This window comes from Ahaetulla prasina, chromosome 18 (assembly GCF_028640845.1).
Source record: "Ahaetulla prasina isolate Xishuangbanna chromosome 18, ASM2864084v1, whole genome shotgun sequence".
Taxonomy (NCBI): Eukaryota; Metazoa; Chordata; class Lepidosauria; order Squamata; family Colubridae; genus Ahaetulla; species Ahaetulla prasina.
Genome location: NC_080556.1, coordinates 126,505 through 143,178, shown reverse-complemented (window position 1 = coordinate 143,178; position 16,674 = coordinate 126,505). Strand labels below are relative to the sequence as shown.

Sequence of the window (16,674 nt, the reverse complement as noted above, 5' to 3'; positions counted from 1 at the left end):
ATTCAATTCTGGCCTGCAGAGCTGCTGTCGGTCAGAACTGGGAACAGACAACAGACTCCTTTGGAAAGGGCAGCCGAAGGCGTGAATCTTGATAAATCCATGATCTCCCTTGCTTTGGTCATGCTTTGAGGAAGCCCTTCATGAGGACTAGAGCCTTCCTTGGCTTTAAAGGTGGGCTTGGAGCTTCGTGGCTTGAAGGTAAGAGTGGACGGCCACTGTGGCAATTCACAGCAGCTCTTCTTTTTCCAGAATAAAACCCGACAGACAAATAAATAAAATAAAATAAATAAAATAAAATAGACACCCATGCAATTCCTGACCATGGGCGGGCCTTGCGGTGCCCTGACTGGGCAAAGAGTGCCAGGGTGTAGAAGAAGTTGCTTTCTGCACCAAGCAAGCAGGGATGGATTTATTACACGGACACGCAAGGCCTTTGCAGATTAGCTCATTTTGGGAGGAAGAGCCCACCAATGTTATATACTCAAGCAGAGTCCCCAAAGCATCCGAGGGTCATTGGCACTGGGGTGGGGAGAGGCTGTTATTACCCACACCCAGAGCAACAACGCCGCCCCCCACTCCCTTCACCTGGAAGCTCTTGATGCCTCATCAACTCCGAGGCTCAACCAAGCTTGCTCCAATTAATCTCTGTCTGCTGTTGGCCAACTCAGACCTCTTATCTGGGTTTACTCCAGCCCCCTCCCTGCCGGCAGCTTCCCTCCGTTACAGCTCTGATGACAGAAACGACCCAACCATCTGGCTGCTGGCCAAACAAAAAAAGCTGAACAGGACTGGGGGGATCCAAAAGACCCTGGAATGCCAGAATTAAACCAAATGGAAAAGGGCAGGAGCAGTAGAAATTCATTGCTGTTAAATGACTGAGCACGCTCGCATGGCAATCCAACCTTCTCTCGCTTCTGTTCTGCTCCGGTCGGCCTCCTGTCCTCCTGCGCTGGGCTTTCGTTCACCTCCAGCTCACATGCAGGGTCTTGACCGGTCGGCTGTCCAAGTGTGCGGGGAAGGCAGCCTGCTCCGAATCCTGAAGCTCCTTCTCAAGAGGAAGAGGCAAAGTTTCCTCCTCAAAAGAGCAGCTGCAAACAGCTGGAAAGGATCTTGCCAGTCCCTCTTTGCCCTGCTCTGAGCGAATTCTGCAGCGATATGGTCACTTCACTCAAGGCGACCTTGACCCTGGCTAGGAGGGCTATGTTCCTCTGAAAGGGTCAGCGGCCACAGCCTGGGACCGAGTGCCTCTCCTCCTAGCCTGGATCCGGCATTCGCAGGCAAACCCGGCTGCCCGGTTGCTTTCCAGCTGTTTGCAGCTGCTCTTTTGAGGAGGAAACTTTGCCTCTTCCTCTTGAGAAGGAGCTTCAGGATTCGCAGCACGCTGCCTTCCCCGCACCTCTGTCTGCTTTCCAGATTCTGTTTTATGAGCTCTCCTGCATCTGGGCCCTATTTTTCTCCCCCCCCCCACACACACACATCCCCTCCCCCCCAAAAAAAACTTCAGAAAGCAAGAGGGGGAAGGAAAGGCGAACCTGAGTCCTCCTCCATGGCAGGGCTCTCCTCACAGCTTCGCCCTTGTGGGGCTGCTGATCAAGAGGGCAGCAGGCAATGAGGCCATCTGTTCGGCATCGAGCAGTAATGTGGGCTGGGGGGGGGGAGGATGAGTCCTGTGCTCCCTCCTGGGCACAAGGATGTGCTGACCGCAGCTCACTGGTCACCTGTCAGTCACATCCTGAGTGGCTGAGGGGGGGGACCAGCATGGAAGGGCCAGGGTGGGGGAGGAGCCCCCCCCCCCGTTAGGAGGGCCACTAACTTTCCAAAGCAGGACAGAGAGCAGCCCCCCCCTCGGAGGCTTCCCTTGGCTCACCTGTGCAGGTCTGGGCTGGGAGGGGGCCGGGGGGAGGCCCAGATCCCTGGGGAGAGGCTCTTGTTTCTCTCCGGGCAAAGCCCAGGCTCAGCACCCACCATGGCCGAGCACTAGGGAGCCAGTTTGGGCCTGTGCTTTCAGGGTCTTCAGAACCTGCCACCCAGGTCAACCCCTTAATTCTGGTCAGACTGTTGGCCTGGCGCTCCTCCCCCAACTTGGGAAGGGCCAGTGTGGCTCACTGACCTGATCCCCAAGACACAGAGCTTCGGTGGGGTGTTTCTCCCCCACCCACCCTGAAAATGGGAACGGGGTTCAATGGGTAGTTTAACAAAATGGGATTCCAGGGAGCCCCAGCTTCACTCCTTCTGTGATTTCCCTGTGGATGGAGGGGGGGAGGCATTTTTGGCACAGGTACGTAACTGGAGCCACCAGGTTTCCAAGGTGAAATGGACGAACAGCAACCAGGAGCTGCGGGAGAGGTGGGGGGGGCATGCGAGGTCAGGAAAGGGTCACCCTCAGACCCCCCTGGGCACATAGACGATGGGGAGGTTGATGGGGCGAGCGAAGGCCAAGCCGCTCCCCCCACAGGCACCTGGAGAGCCAAGGGCACAAAGCCACTAAGCCACAGTGTGAGTGTGTGCCACACGCCACAAGGAGCTGCTTCCCTTCAAGGACAGGCTGGGGATACCTGGAAGATGCGGACCTCTGAAAGGGAAGGCAAGGGGGGGGGGATCTCCCTGCCTGGACCTTCACTGTTCCCCTCCCCCACCCTTTAGAAAACAGGATCCCCTAGAAACATCACAGTCACAAACCCGCGCTGGGTTCTCCTCTCCACATACGGGACCTGGTCGTGGGTTCTACCGGAGCTTCCTTGTGTTGTCACCACAAGCCGGCCAGAACTGGCTGCCTTCATGTGAGGGGTCTCCCCCCCCTGCCTCCCCCCCCCTCCCCAAATGACTGTGCTGCGGGAAGGCACCCAGGCCCTGCAGGCCACAGTCTGGAGTCCCGGGGAAGGCTGCCTGAAGGGTTTTGCCCACCAGAAATAGGCTTGGGCTCAGCCGGATGCTGAAATCAGAAGCCGGGAGCGATGGGTCCAATGGTGTCCTGCCTGTTGAACAGAGGGAGCAAAGGAGGGGATTTCTCAGGGAAAGATTTCTCTCTGGGAACCAGGGCCAGAAAGGCCCGGCTGGGAAACATCTGTGAGGAAAAGCATCTGGAAGAGGCCCCCAGGGAGAAGCGGAGGCCGAGACCCTCCCTGACTCTAGATTAGAGATTAGGTGGCTTCACTGGAGACACCCAGGGGCTCCTCTCCACAGGAGAGCGACAGAGAAAGAGAGAGAGAGAGAGACAGACAGACAGACAGACAGACAGAGAGAGAGAGAGAGGGACAGAGACAGACACAGAGAGACAGAGAGACAGACAGAGAGAGAGAAACAGAGAGAGAGAGAGAGAGACAGACAGAGAGAGAGAGAGAAAGAGAGAGAGAGAGAGAGAGACAGAGACAGACACATAGAAAGAGAGAGAGAGAGACAGACAGACAGAGAGAGAGACAGAGAGAGAGAGAGAAAGAGACAGAGACAGAGAGACAGAGACAGAGACAGAGAGAGACACATAGAAAGAGAGAGAGAGAGAGACAGTGAGAGACAGAGAGAGGGGGGAGGGCGGAGCCGGGATCCTTTGTTTCCCTTCAGGGAATGCAGAGAGGCTGTTTCTTTTCCAAATCCTTACCAGGGGACCGTCTTGCTTTAAGCTCCCATTGGGAGACCAGAGCAGCAGCGCATGCCCGGCGCCATGCCAAGGCTGAGCAGTCGGCCTTGCCTGTGCCTCAGGGCTGCCTCCCTCACGCTTCAAGTAAGGGTCTCCACAGAAGAGGGCTCCGGCAGGAGAGGCCTGTGCCTGGCCCTCACCCATCGCCCCGCTGCCCAAGCAAATGCGGAAAGGGAGGCCAAGGGGAACTAAACGTGGCTGCACAGTCTCAGCAAATCTGTAGGTGCAAAAGATGCCGACGACCCTCCTGGCTGGCTGGCTGGCTTCTTAGGGAGAATTGCAACCAGGGAGTCGTTTTTCTAATTCAGACAAGCAAACGACAGCAAAATGTAGTGCGCCTGAATCTAAAGGAGGCTGCCAGGAGTGGCATTTGGCACAGAAAGTGGTGGTGGGGAGACCAGAGGCAAAGAGAACTCAAAAGACCCCCTCCCCACCATCCCCAAATGCCTCAGATGACTCTCAGGAAGAGACTGGGCCCGGAAGTCTCCCCCATTCGATCTAGGAGACAGGGGTACATTTTCTTTCAGAGCGCCAAACGTGGGCACCGTGCAGCTGGTATTTACTGCCACTCAGCTGAACCGCAAGGCCCTTCCATAATTACCCTGGCGAGTCTTGTTCAGCACATGAACTGGCACCAGGGGAGGAGAGACATGGGTGGCACTGAAGGCTGGCCGGAGAAATGGACATCTCCAGCAGGACAGCAAACTGGGTGACATGCACCCCTTTTACCCGGGAGGGGGGAGGAGGGGGTAGAGTCCTGTTTGGGTCCCATCCTTTGAGCACCTCCATCTTAAGGGGGTCCTCTGCACTGCGGTGGCCTCTGGAGCAGGTTCAGGTGGGCCCTGATTCAGGCAGCTCCACTCTCGGAGGGCCGGAGTGGCCCTGGGCCCCCTGGAGACTGGCTTTTGAGAATTCTTTTTTTTTTTTTTTGCTGCTCTCCATTTGTTTCTAAGCATCGCCCAGAGTTGTTATGCAGTCGGACAGCCTGGCAAATGTGACAAACAAGCAAGGAAATAAATAAATAAACAGCTTGAAACAACTTTGCAATCTGTTCAGGGAACTCAAGACTTGAGGGGTGGGTGCTAAGCTAGAAATAAAAAGCATATGGGCTCAGGATTCCTTTCCTTGGACTTCTTTTATCATGCGACATGCAGGAGTGTGCGCACACACAGAGAAAACTCTCTCCCCTCCCCCTTGAATTGGACCTTCAAAGCATGGGACACCTTCAAAGGGAGGATGGAAGGACTCTCCTTTCGGCTCTTGGGCCCAGAGAAGGCTGCAAACAACACAGCAAAGAACTCCAGAAAAACTGAAGTGCAATCAGAAAGGAGAAATAATTCTGTACAGCCTGAAAAATGTAAGATATGCGCTAGACCTCTTTGCACAATGCAAGCCCAGCCGACAAAACCTAGTAAACCATTCCTGCAAAGGTCTGTGCTTTGTCTGGGCGTCTTTACATCACCACAGGAGGGTAGCTAACCTCAGTCAGAGGTTGGGAGAAAAAATGGCCCAGAGTGTCGGACTTGGTTAGAGCTTCAATGAAAAACCACCACGAGGTCGGAGGCTGAGCTTGGGGGTCCAAGAGCACCCCGAAAGCCACAACGTTACCCTTCACGGCCCAGAAAGCATCACTGATACATTCCAAAGACACCAATGACTTCAAGGAGTCCCTTGCTGAGATGGGTGGAGGGAGGAATGGAGGGAGGAATGGAGGGAGGAATGGAGGGGGGGGAGGGAGGAAGGAGGGAAGAGGGAGGGAGGGAGGAAGGAAAAGGGAGGGAGGGAGGGAGGGAGGGAGGAAGGGAGGAAGGAAGGAAGAAAGGAGGGAGGGAGGGAGGGAGGGAGGGAGAAGGAAGGAAGAGCTCTACCTGACATAATTTCTAACATGCTCAATAATAATAAGCACAATTTCCTTTTATAAGTTTAAGGTGGTTGCCCTTCCTATCAGTGCTTCACAAAAACCAAGGAAATCACGATGGGAAAAGCGCTGTGAAATCCCACGCCTCATAAAGATTTCATTTGGCCTTGACTAGGAGGAAAGAATGAGAAATCTGATATATAGGAGTTAACTCCCTTTCTGACACGTTATTAGTGGACGGGTCCTGTTTTCCCTCCCCTTGCCTGGTCTGTTTTCACATCCTCGTCGGTCCAAAGGGGGAGTTTCTTTTCAACAACAGAAAGGGGGGTTTCTCAACCTCAGAAACTTTACTGGTGTGTGGACCCCAACTCTACCCCACCCACCCCCCAGCCAACTGGTCCATTTCCCCAAAGGGCTTTGCAGAGAGCAAATGTTCCCTCTCTCCCTTACCTGGCAAAGGCCCCAGTGGTTCCCAGAGGATGGCAGTCCTTGCGAGCAGCAAAAGCAACTCTGCCCATTCCCACGTGTGGGGCTGAGTGCCCGGTGGAGGGGATATGTCAAAAGGGTTCCTACCAGTGGTGAAATCCATTTTTTTTATTACCGGTTCTGTGGGCGTGGCTTGGTGGATGTGGTGTGGCTTGGTGGGCATGGCAGGGGAAGGATATTGCAAAATTTATTTATTTATTTATTTATTTATTTAATCAAATTTTTATACCGCCCTATCTCCTGAAGGACTCAGGGCGGTTTACAGCCAGATAAAATAGAACAAGAATAAATACAGGATAAAAACAATATTTAAAAAACTTATTAAATTAGGCCAAATTTAAAATTATAATTAAAATAGTAAAAAACCCCATTTAAAACTAAAATCCTAGGCCAGTCCTGCGCAAATAAATAGACGTGTCTTCAGCGAAAGGTTCGAAGGTCAGGAAGTTGGCGGAGTCCTGGGGGAAGTTCATTCCAGAGGGTGGGAGCCCCCACAGAGAAGGCCCTTCCCCTGGGTGTCGCCAGTCGACACTGCCTGACAGACGGCACCTAAAATCCCCATTCGCTCCCCACTCCTGGAGGAAGAATACTGCAAAATCTCCATTGCCACCCCACTCGGGGGCCAGCCAGAGGTGGTATTTGCCAGTTCTCTAAACTACTCAAAATTTCCACTACCGGTTCTCCGAACTGCTCAACATTTCTGCTACTGGTTCTCCAGAACCTGTCAGAACCTACTGGATTTCACCCCTAGTTTTCACCCAGCCCAGCCAACCTGTGTGATGGAGGGGGCTCTTTCAAGAGACAGACCAGACTGCCGGTCCATCGACACACGCAAGATTCACAGAAAGCACAACAGTGGCACACACACAGCAAAAGAGCTCACTCTGCACCACCGATGAGACCCCAGGCATCTCCTTGGCCCCTTCAAAATGTTACCCTGATCCGCCTTCACTTTAGAAGCTCTTTATTAATTTTCCAATTATTCTGAGCCTTTGTCCAGGGATCTCTGTGCATCCGTTTGGGCTGAAGATCCCAGATCCACACCAGGCAGCCAGGATGCCCAAAGGCAACTCCCCTCTTCCCCCACCTGCTTTCATTCTGGGCAGAGCACAGTGTGGGGGGCTTCCTTCCTCTGCTTCCCCTTCGGTCATCACCACCAGCACCAGAATGGTCAAGCCCCTGGAATCGCCATCCAGAGCTCCAGGGCAGTTGCGGCTGGAAGCCATGTCCTGAGGCACAAACAGGGATGGCCTGGTTCCCGGTTTTTGGCCACGGGTCAAGGACACGCACCTCCTCCTTGCAGGTTTCCATGACCTGGCTGGACACCTCCTTCCCGAGGGTGCTACATGCTGCTTGAGCCTGGCTGGGAAAACCGTAGAGAGCTGCCCCCAACAGTCCCCTCGCCAACCCTTGATGCCCATGGCCACCCTGGAGGGAGACTCGGTTCCCGGGCAAGAGGTGGGCAGGAAGGAGGGGCTTCCCTGATGTCACAGCCAAACATCCGGACTGCTTTGGACCTCAGGTCTCCCGGCCCATCCGGCCGCTGCTTCTCCTTGGACCGAACAGGCCGAGGGAGGAAGGCAGGAATCCCACCGCCTTCCCCCCCACACAGACACACAAGCCTAGCCCAACCTACCTTGGGGAGTCGCTTCCCAATCTGCCATTCGCAGCCCCTGCCTGAAGAAAATGGATTTGCCCCCCCCCCAAAGGAACCCACCATTGCTGAGTAGGGTCTTCACTGGAATCCTCCTCCCATAATTATTCTTCAGGATGAGAAACCCCCCTCTCCCCCCCCCCTCAGGTGGCAGTGGAAGATTTTTATGAGAAAAAGGGGAGAGTAGATTCAGGGCAAACCCAAAGGAAATATGTAAAATTTAGTTACTGATTAAAACTAAAATACAAAACATTTCTTTTTTCTATCTACCCCACCCCCACTTTTTTTTTCATAATCATGCTGCCGATTTTAGTTCAGCCTCCTCACAGGGAATATATCACCGGGTGGTATCTTTTCCGTGCACCCTTCCCTTTAAGGGGGGCATCTCCTCAGAAGATATAAACGCTCCCTTCCCCGAGCCCTTCCTGGAGGGGGGGAGGGAGAAAGAGAGAGAGAGAACACACTCACACACACACACCCCGTTTAATTACAGGCTGGCGTGCCAGGTTTCTATTACACTTCAAAAAAGGGAAGGGGTTCAAAGAGGAACAGTTTTAGTTTGGAACAAAAAACGCTCTTGGCTTTTTTACGTTTTTTACGTAACAGATGTGTTCTTTCCTGGCAAACAGGAGTCTCTGCAGGGTGGATTTTCAAGACAACCGGAAAATGCAGGCTGGCCTCTAAATTAAACCAAAGGCAGCAAAAATAAGCTGGAATGAAGGACTGCCCTAGGAGAACAGCTCAATCCTGTATTAATGCACCACCCCTGCCCCCCCCCCAATATCTCAAAGCAGATAGACTACAGATCCCATCGTCCCCCAGTAAGTTGCTCTCTGCCCTGATTCCCACTGGGTCAAAAGAGGAATGTGCAGGATCAACACAACCAAGAGTGAGGCTCCCTGCCCTGACAGACGCCACGCCAGGCTGACCTCTCCATGCTGAACTTCCCCTTCCCATATTTGCAACTGCTTTCCAATTTAATCACGGCCTGCAAATTCAATTAACAGGCTGTGTTTACCCCTTCGAAGTATCTTGTTAGCGAAGTCGCTGCGCCAGAGTGCCAGGCTCTCCCAGAGACACAAGATGCCAATGCCGAGATGTCCCCTTCTCCCCCCCCCCCAAAAAAAGCCAATGGTGGCAACATTTTGTCCTGGTCCAGCAGCCACAAAGCAGCCACAATAGGAAGAGTGCCAATAAAATAGGAATGGCAATACAGACATCCTAGCCGCACTGACAGTGACACAATAAGAGAACATCGTTAGTGTGAAAATAACATTGGGTCAACTAGAAATAATGTCCTAATTCTTCTAATTCCGACTTTGATTTTTCCACAGAAGCTGAGGGACTTTTCCGGGCAGCTAAAAGTCCTTTAACTAGGCAAGGGACAAAGCCGGCTTGAAAGAAAAACACCAATAGACAAAAATTCCACTCTTCCTCCCCGCCCCCACTAAAGAGGAGGCCCTGTGTGAAGGCCCATGCCTGGTACAAGCTTCAGTTGTGTGAATGCAGTCGCTGAGACCCGGAAGGGAAGGTTAAGGGGCTTTGCAGGGTCTACAAACCACGATGGCCACAACCTGTGAAACGGCTCAACCATTCAAGTGGAACTTTTGGCCCGAAAGCCACCCAGACTAGGGCTATATACCCGGGGCCTGTGATAAGGGCTCTTTAAAGCAGCCCCCTCCAGATCATCACAGCCTTACGTACCCAGGAAGAAGAAAGGAAGTCAAAGCAGCAAGGACTCAGATGTAATTGCCCACTCCTGTTGCGCTGGATTGCGGGGTGGGGGTGGATGGGTGAGGAGGAGTGGATTGAGGGCAGCCGCTTGGGGCTGGCGCAGGTGCACATCTCAGGCCAGGAGTGGTCAAGAGCTCAGCTGGGCCACCTGAGACCACCTGCAATTAGCCTTGGGAAGAGCCTTTGTGCAGCTCCCAGAGCCCCCCCAAACCGTTGGTGCCCAGCTGCAGTTCAATGCCCAGCTTTTAGGCAACTCCCAAGACTCAAATTCTATGGGGTGGAAAAAACAGACCTTTTTTTTCCACACGACGGGCGCTTCCCTACAGAGGATGGCAAGAGGCCCCAGTGCCCAGGCGAGAGTCACACAGCAGGCTAAGACCACCCCTCACAAACCAAACAGCATCTTGACCTGAAGTCAGGCTGCCCCAGGGTACCCGTGCCAGCCACCAACCCAGGAAGCCTGGCTCACCAAGGAAGGGCAAGATGGGGCACAGGGTAGCCCCCACCACAGAAGGAGTGTCTCTGGGCCCCAGGGAGGGGGAGAGGGCCGAGAGACCCCTGCCCCCTCCCTGCCAGCCACCAACCCCTTTCTCTCTCCTTCCCTGCAAAGCAGAAACCTCTCTTCACAGGCAGGAGACTTCCTCTCCATAACTGAGGCCGGAATGGAAGAAGTGGGCAGAGTGCAGCTTCCTTTCGGATATCCAGCGGAAGGGAAGGGTGGAATTCCGGGCGGATGGTGTTGTGCCAAGGGCAGGATATTCTTGGCCACCTGATCAATCCCGAGAGCCACCCCCCCCCATGCCCTTTTCCCTGGAAAGAGGTTGGCAGAGCTACTTCTCTGTTTTTCTGACACCCAAACGGAAACGTGCAAGAAAAAAGCACGAGTTGGAAGAGTAGGATAACGGAGCCCATCCTACCTTGCAGGGCTGGAAGGGTGAGCTTCTAGGCCTCCTCCTGGTCAGTTCTGGCCCCCCCAAACGTCAGAGCAGGGACCTAAACAGCTGCCAATTGGCAACTTAAGATTTGACAACATGTGGTCCTTTGCACGTGACTCCCGAGGGCTCAAGACTTGAACCTCTTTCCAAACTCAACCTTTAACCAGGCATCTCTGCCTTGATGGCGGAGGGGGGGGGCACACGTGATACCTTTCCTGACTCACTTTTCCCTTTGAAAAGCAGTGGGAAAATGTGAGGGGGGCCTCCCTTGGGAGGCATCCTGTCGCTTTTAAACAGGCAATTAAGAAAAAATAGAGAGTGCATCCATACTAAAATGCTACAGCTTTTTCTGCAGCAAATGACGGAGGAGGATGAGGCTTCCTGGGTTGCTGTGGTGGGAAAGCCCCCTCCAGCACTTGGAACAGGAAGAGACCGGTGCCCGGTTTTGGCAAAGGCAGCAGCAGGGAGGCAGCTTCCTTCCAAGATCACCGACATCTTCCTGGGGGAAGGTCCGAGACACCTGCAGAGGGCTGGACCTGCAAAGACCAGCACCCACCAGCCTGCTAAACCCCCCCTCCCACCAACTGTGCCCCACAGCCTCAGCGCAGGGACCGGAGCCCCTGCGGGCCACGCCTGGCCTGCCCCACCACCTCCCTTCCACAGGTGCCCACTGCCGTTTTCTGGGTGCTGACGGGCCCTGGCACAGAGCAGCAGACCTTAGGAAGGGGGGGGGATACCAGTCTGCAGGGGCCAGACCCTCCTAACCCCCTTCAGCGGCACTAGGGAGTCTCCCCCAGCAGACAGCCCCTTCGGCTGCTTACTGAGCAGGATTACTGGGGGTGGATCCCCATCTTCTGCGAGGGATCTCAGCCTCTGCTTCCCCCTTCCCTTAGCTCCACGACCGTTTCCTTGCTTTGCTTGCCGTGGGCACCGATCCCTCTCTCGCCCACACATTTTTTTTTACAACCACTGCGTGCGAACCAAGCGCTTCCCCGAGAAGCCCCCCAGCCGAGACGCCCCTTCACGGCTCCCTCTGCCAAGTCCTCCCATCCTCCCAGGAAGAGGCGATTTCCTAAGCAGATTCAGACTTGTTACTAGAAAGATAAACAGCGGAGCTGGGTAGATCCTTGGATTCCGTTCCAAGGAAGATCGATCGTCGCACAATTCTCAACGGGCAGGCCCCGGCGGTTCCTGGGCGGGCAGAGTGTAGGGCACCCTTCCCCTCCCGACCGCTTCCCCAGCGGCTCCTCTGGACGTCGGTCCCTTACACGCCACCGGCATTGGGGGGGGGGAGAGAGAACAAGTAGCCAGATGCTGCCGCCGCCGCTTCCACCCAAAGCCTCGCGCCCCATGACGTCATCGCTCCAACCCTTCCCTGCACAATTCCCGCCCCCCCCGGGGGGCTCCTGGCTCTCCCTCCAAAAAGCCCCCCCTTCCCCCCGCCTCGAAGACCGCTCCGACGCCGACGCCCCCCACACGGGCGCCCCTTGGCAAGGGGGCTCCGCGGCCCCCGCAGGCCCAGCCGCTCTGCCGGCCCAGCCAAGCTCCAAAAACGGCCCCGGCGGGCTTTCTCCCACCAGCCTGACAGAGCCGGTGCGCCCCCGACGGAGCCGGTGCGCCCCCGACGCCGAGTCTCTCGGCCAACGGCTGGGTTGGCGGGGAAGAGCCACTAGCTAGGAAGGAGGGAAGCAGCTCTTCCCCGGCTCCGCCCGGGAAACAGGCCGACGCGGCCGGCCGGGAGATCGCCCGGTTGCGGGTCGGCCGCTAGGCGCTGGTCCCGCGCGGCTCCTCTCGAGAGCTCGGCGCAGAGAGGGGCAGCCTGTCCTGGAGGAGGCCCCGCCCGCAGAGCAGCCCCCGGCGACCCCCCGCCTCTCTCCTTCCCTCCCTCCCCCCCGTCCCCTCCGGAGGGCCGGAGGGCACTTACCTTGCAGGCTGGGCTGTGCGGGGTCCGGGCCGCCTCCGGCTGCGGCCATCTCGGCGGCGCAGGGGGGGCCGTCGGCGCTGAGCTCGGCCAGTCTGCGGCTGGCGGCGTCTAGCTCGGCTCGCAGGGCGCTCACCTCCTGCCCGGCCGCCTGGAGCGCTCCGTCGATGCGCAGCGCCAGCTGCTGGTTCCCCTCCATCATGCCGGCGATCTTGGCCTGCGGGGGGGACAAGGCGGCAGGCTCAGCCGCTGCAGCAGCCGCCGCATGGCGCGCCCGGCCCCTCCGCCGTCTCAGCCCGCCGCTCCCGGGGCCTCGACGCCCGCCCGGCGGCTGGGGCTGCTCCCGAGGCCGGCGGCGCGGCTGGCAGAAGCGCGGCCGGGGCGGGAGGAGGCGGAGGCGGCGGCAGCAGCGAGAGAGGGAGCGCGGCGGGAGGGGAGGAGACGGACGGCCGCCCCGCCCCGGGCTCCTCCCCGCCTGCCGCGGGTCCTCCCCCGGCCTGGCCAGGGCAGCGGCCGCCCCCCCCTCCGCCCCGAGACTGGGCTCCCCTCGCGGCTCGACCTCGCCGGCCAGGCGCGGAGTCTGCGGGAAGGGCGGCCGGTCGGGGTCGGGCCGGGCGCTGGAAACAGCAGAGCGGCGCGGTCGGAGCTCCGGGCCGCGGAGGGGAGCGAAAGCGCGCTGGCCGCTTCAGACTCGGAGCTCCTCCGCTTCTCCGAAGCCTTGTCGGGAGCGGCGAAGGGAAGCCACCGCGGCCATTCCCGGCGATGGCGCAGCAGAGACCCCGCCCCTCCAGCCCGTTTGCCTGTAGCGGAGCCCCTGCGGCCCCTCCCGGCCGGAGCCCAGCCCCGGAGAAGGTGCCGGTGCCGGTGCCGGTGCCGGTGCCGGTGCCGGGCAGGGAAGGCTCCACGCTGGTGGCAGCCCCGTGAATTTCCGGGGTGCCAGGTTCTGTTAGGGCCTCCCTGAGCGCATCGCACCGGTCCCCGGTGCGCTTCGGTTGGCTGAGTTCACACAACACGCTAAACCAAATCCTCCGTTTCCAGAATTCCCTGAACAAAAGTTCACCGGGCTTGATTAAAGAATAAAACGGAGGGTCTGTTTCACCTGCTGAGCCTCCACCGGGATTAGAAACCTGGGTTGTTGGGTTCACACAGCACAAGGGTTAGGTCGCACAGCCCAGGGGCTCCTGCTGGGTCCTGAAATGAAAACATTGGAGACCTCCCCCCACCCCAGGGTCTCTGGCTGCAGAGGCAGGGAAGGGGGTCCTCTACATATGAGCACAGTTGGGAGCAGAATTTCTACTGCTAAGCAAGGTGGTTAAGTGAGCCATGCCCGATTTTAGGACCTTTTTTTCCATGGTGGTTAAGTGAATCACACAATCGTTGAGTGACCCCCAGACTTTGCTTGTTGGAAGCTGGCTGGGGAGGTCACAAATGGTGATCACCTGACCCTGAATCTTCTCCCCCACCCCCACGAATTCCTCCCCTCTCCCCTTGGAGCAGAATCCATTCAGAACAGTTGCCCCAAATCCCGATGTTTGCCCAGGGCAGATTAGACCAGAGTGAAATGCAGCAACTCGGACAAGGACTTCACGCCATAAAAATGCAAACAAGCCACAAACCACCAATTCCTCATCTATTGAGGCTGAGTTTCCACACATCACACAAAGTCACAGCAAAATGCAACATTCAAAGATGGCAATCAGTTACCGCTCACTGAATTACAGTTTCTGAACATTGCACAATCGGTCAAAACCTAAGGAAATGCTACACCACCACAACCACCTGTAAAGCCCGCTCTGGCTCAGGACGAGACACCTCGGCCCACTTGACTGACCCACACCCAGTCTGCATGATAAAAACTGCCTCTGAATTCCAACCATCTTAATCCCAATATAATTAATCATCATAATTCATACCATAAACGCTTGGCATCTGTAGCGGCCAGCTAGCATAGGGCAAGTCAACGGTTGGCAGCAAGATGCCCACGCCAAGTAGCTGGCAGCTGGTTCCCTGTCCTGGGGGTTACAGGCTGGCAGAGGGAGAGCCACAGCTGGCCCTGGATGGGGCTCGGCCTCAAGGAGCAGCTGCTTCTTCAAAGAATCCTCCAGGCCTTTAAGGGGGTCTTTTTGCATGGGGCAGAACCCTCCCTCCCCCACACAGAAATACGCTATCAACCAGCATCATGTGAGACTCCGTTAAATGTAACCCTGATCTGCATTTTCTGAGACTCGAAGAAGAAGGTCGCTAAATCTCATCCAAGGCTTGGATAAACCAGGCTTGAGTTCAAGGCAGGACTCGGGCATCTCTTATTCCTGAAAAAGCACTTTTCCGAGTCTGGGTTCACACTGCCATAACACTGGACTTCAGCCAGGAAAATATTCACACAACATGCTGAACGCGGTCACAACAGACCCATCGGCTGCGCTCGAATGATATGCAAAGGCTGGAGTTTTGTGTAAGTTACGAGCCCTTGTGCAATTGCACCAACACAAAAAGTCCATTCCTGTAATGTGTGGTGCCCGAATGAAGAACCTGTCGCGGCCCATATCGCAAGATGCACGGTGTTGTGACCCAGGCCCAAGTAGGTAATAATAAACTCAGTCTGAAAAAACAAACAAACTTTATTCGAACAGGTGGGAATTACTTCATCCCCAGCTCAACTCAAAGTAAAACAAATTCCTCCCAACACAAATTCCTCAGTCCTAGCGCAAACCTTGCTCCAATTAGGCAAACTGCCAAAGCCCTTCCTGGCAAACGTCCAGAAACCACAAAAACAAAGACGTAGACGAAGCAAAAGACGCAGCTACAACGTTGTTTTCCAGCAAAGGCCAAACCCCAGTGCTGGTCTGTTTTAAGCCTTATGGGAGGGGCCAACCATCTCTTGGCCCTACTCCCGAGTCATTCTCTTTGCTTGAGCTGCTCGTGCCTTCTGGCAGCTCTTCTCATGCATGCATTAGGAACAGGCTCCTCCTGTTCCTCTGCCACACTACTATCGGTCTCTGGAGGCTCTGGAGTTCGCACCTCACTCCCCAATGGCTCTGGCCTCACCTCAGCCTCATTGCTGTCCGACTCCGTTGCCAGCTCCGTAGGCTGCTGACAGACCACAACACACGGCAACAGTGGCCCCCAACCTTTTGGGCACCGGGGATGGGTTTGGTGGAGGGAGGCTTTCCCGTGGACCGGAGGGGGTGTGTTTTCACGTGCCGCCTGCATTCCACTGATGGGGCTTTGCTTGTTTCTGCGGTCTGGTTTCTGACATGCTGCGGCCCGGTGGCAATCTACAGCCCAGGGCTTGGGGCTCCTGCGCTACAAGGAGGGTACATCCCTTGGCTCCGTCTTCTCTCGGTCGTCCAGCATGTTGGGCGCTGTGAGCTTTACTGCCCCTTTGCTCACTGGCTGGGGGTGTCCCTAGCCCCCCCCCAAGTGTATGCAGCCCCCGCAAGGGTGAAACAAATGGCAGCACTTAATGGGATACAAGAGTGAAAATTATCAAATGCACAGGGGAGTAATCACATCAACTGCCTAATTCCATTTTAATTAAGCTTACATTGAGATTAAATGAAAATACATCGAGTTCAGGTTTTGTCCAGGCTCTCCCCATTGAAGGAGGCCAGGGACCGGCGAGACAAGGTGGGTGTGACTGGCACGAGGCTGGATCAGATTTTTCCCCCAACCTGCGCATTTCCCCCTCCGTGGACAACCAATTGCTTAAAAGGTCAACAATAAATCAGGTGGGTATTCCTGGCAGGCAGTTGGCAGGGGGCTGCCCTTCTCCCCACACACCTTGCAAAGATGGTCAGGGCAGCCACCTCATGCACCTCTTAACCAGTTTCTCCCGAAGCCCCAGAGATGCCAGCCCTGCCCTCCTCCCCAAGAGTGGAGCTGTGCCAAGGCCATCTTGCTCTGGAAAGCCTTCCCCTCCCATCTGGATTGGGGCCAGTCTGGCACCCGTTTCGCTCCGTAGTGCTGCTTGGCTCACTTATGCTTGGAAGTTGTGGGAAACGGACAGTTTGGTAGAGGGGTAGTGAGGTGTGAGGCCCATACTCAGCCCAGTCAAACCCACAACGCCCCCCCACCCCCAGCCTCTCTTAGTTGGGCTGGCCTCAGCCAAGGTGGGTCTCAGCTGAGGAGCCACCTGGTGATACAAGGCTTGGTTTGGAGTGCCCTTCCCTTCTGCTGCTTTCTGGCCAGCATCCCATCTCATGCCAACACTTGGGGGAGCCAATGACCAGTCGCCCCCAAACTCTGCCTGGATAACCTGCAGATTTCTTTCAGGTTGTCCTCCGGAGGAGACGGAACCCCAGGTGCATCTGGGTATCCGTTAGCCCATCCTCTCCTGACCATGGGGCTGCCCCTCGCCTCCTCCGTGGCGACTTGGAGCTTCACCGCCTTCCTGCTAAGGGGGGGGGGCTGAAGAGATACCTGTGGTTACCCTGACAACGGCCATTTTCCCAT

The 16,674-nt window shown here is 56.2% G+C and overlaps 1 protein-coding gene across 2 annotated transcripts in view; it reads right to left on the bottom strand.

Annotated features, from left to right (window-relative positions):
- KAZN (kazrin, periplakin interacting protein) overlaps positions 1-16,674 on the bottom strand; it is a 69,848-nt gene that overhangs the window by 30,628 nt on the left and 22,546 nt on the right. The window contains exons 1-2 of one of the 2 annotated variants that reach the window (XM_058161203.1): positions 14,136-14,158; positions 12,226-12,439 (exon numbers count right to left, since the gene is read on the bottom strand). In XM_058161203.1, coding sequence (XP_058017186.1) covers positions 12,226-12,439; positions 14,136-14,138 — 217 coding nt within the window. In that variant the 5' untranslated portion in view covers positions 14,139-14,158. Of the gene's footprint in view, positions 1-12,225; positions 12,440-14,135; positions 14,159-16,674 lie in introns of those variants that run through there. The other variant, XM_058161202.1, reaches the window with a different exon arrangement.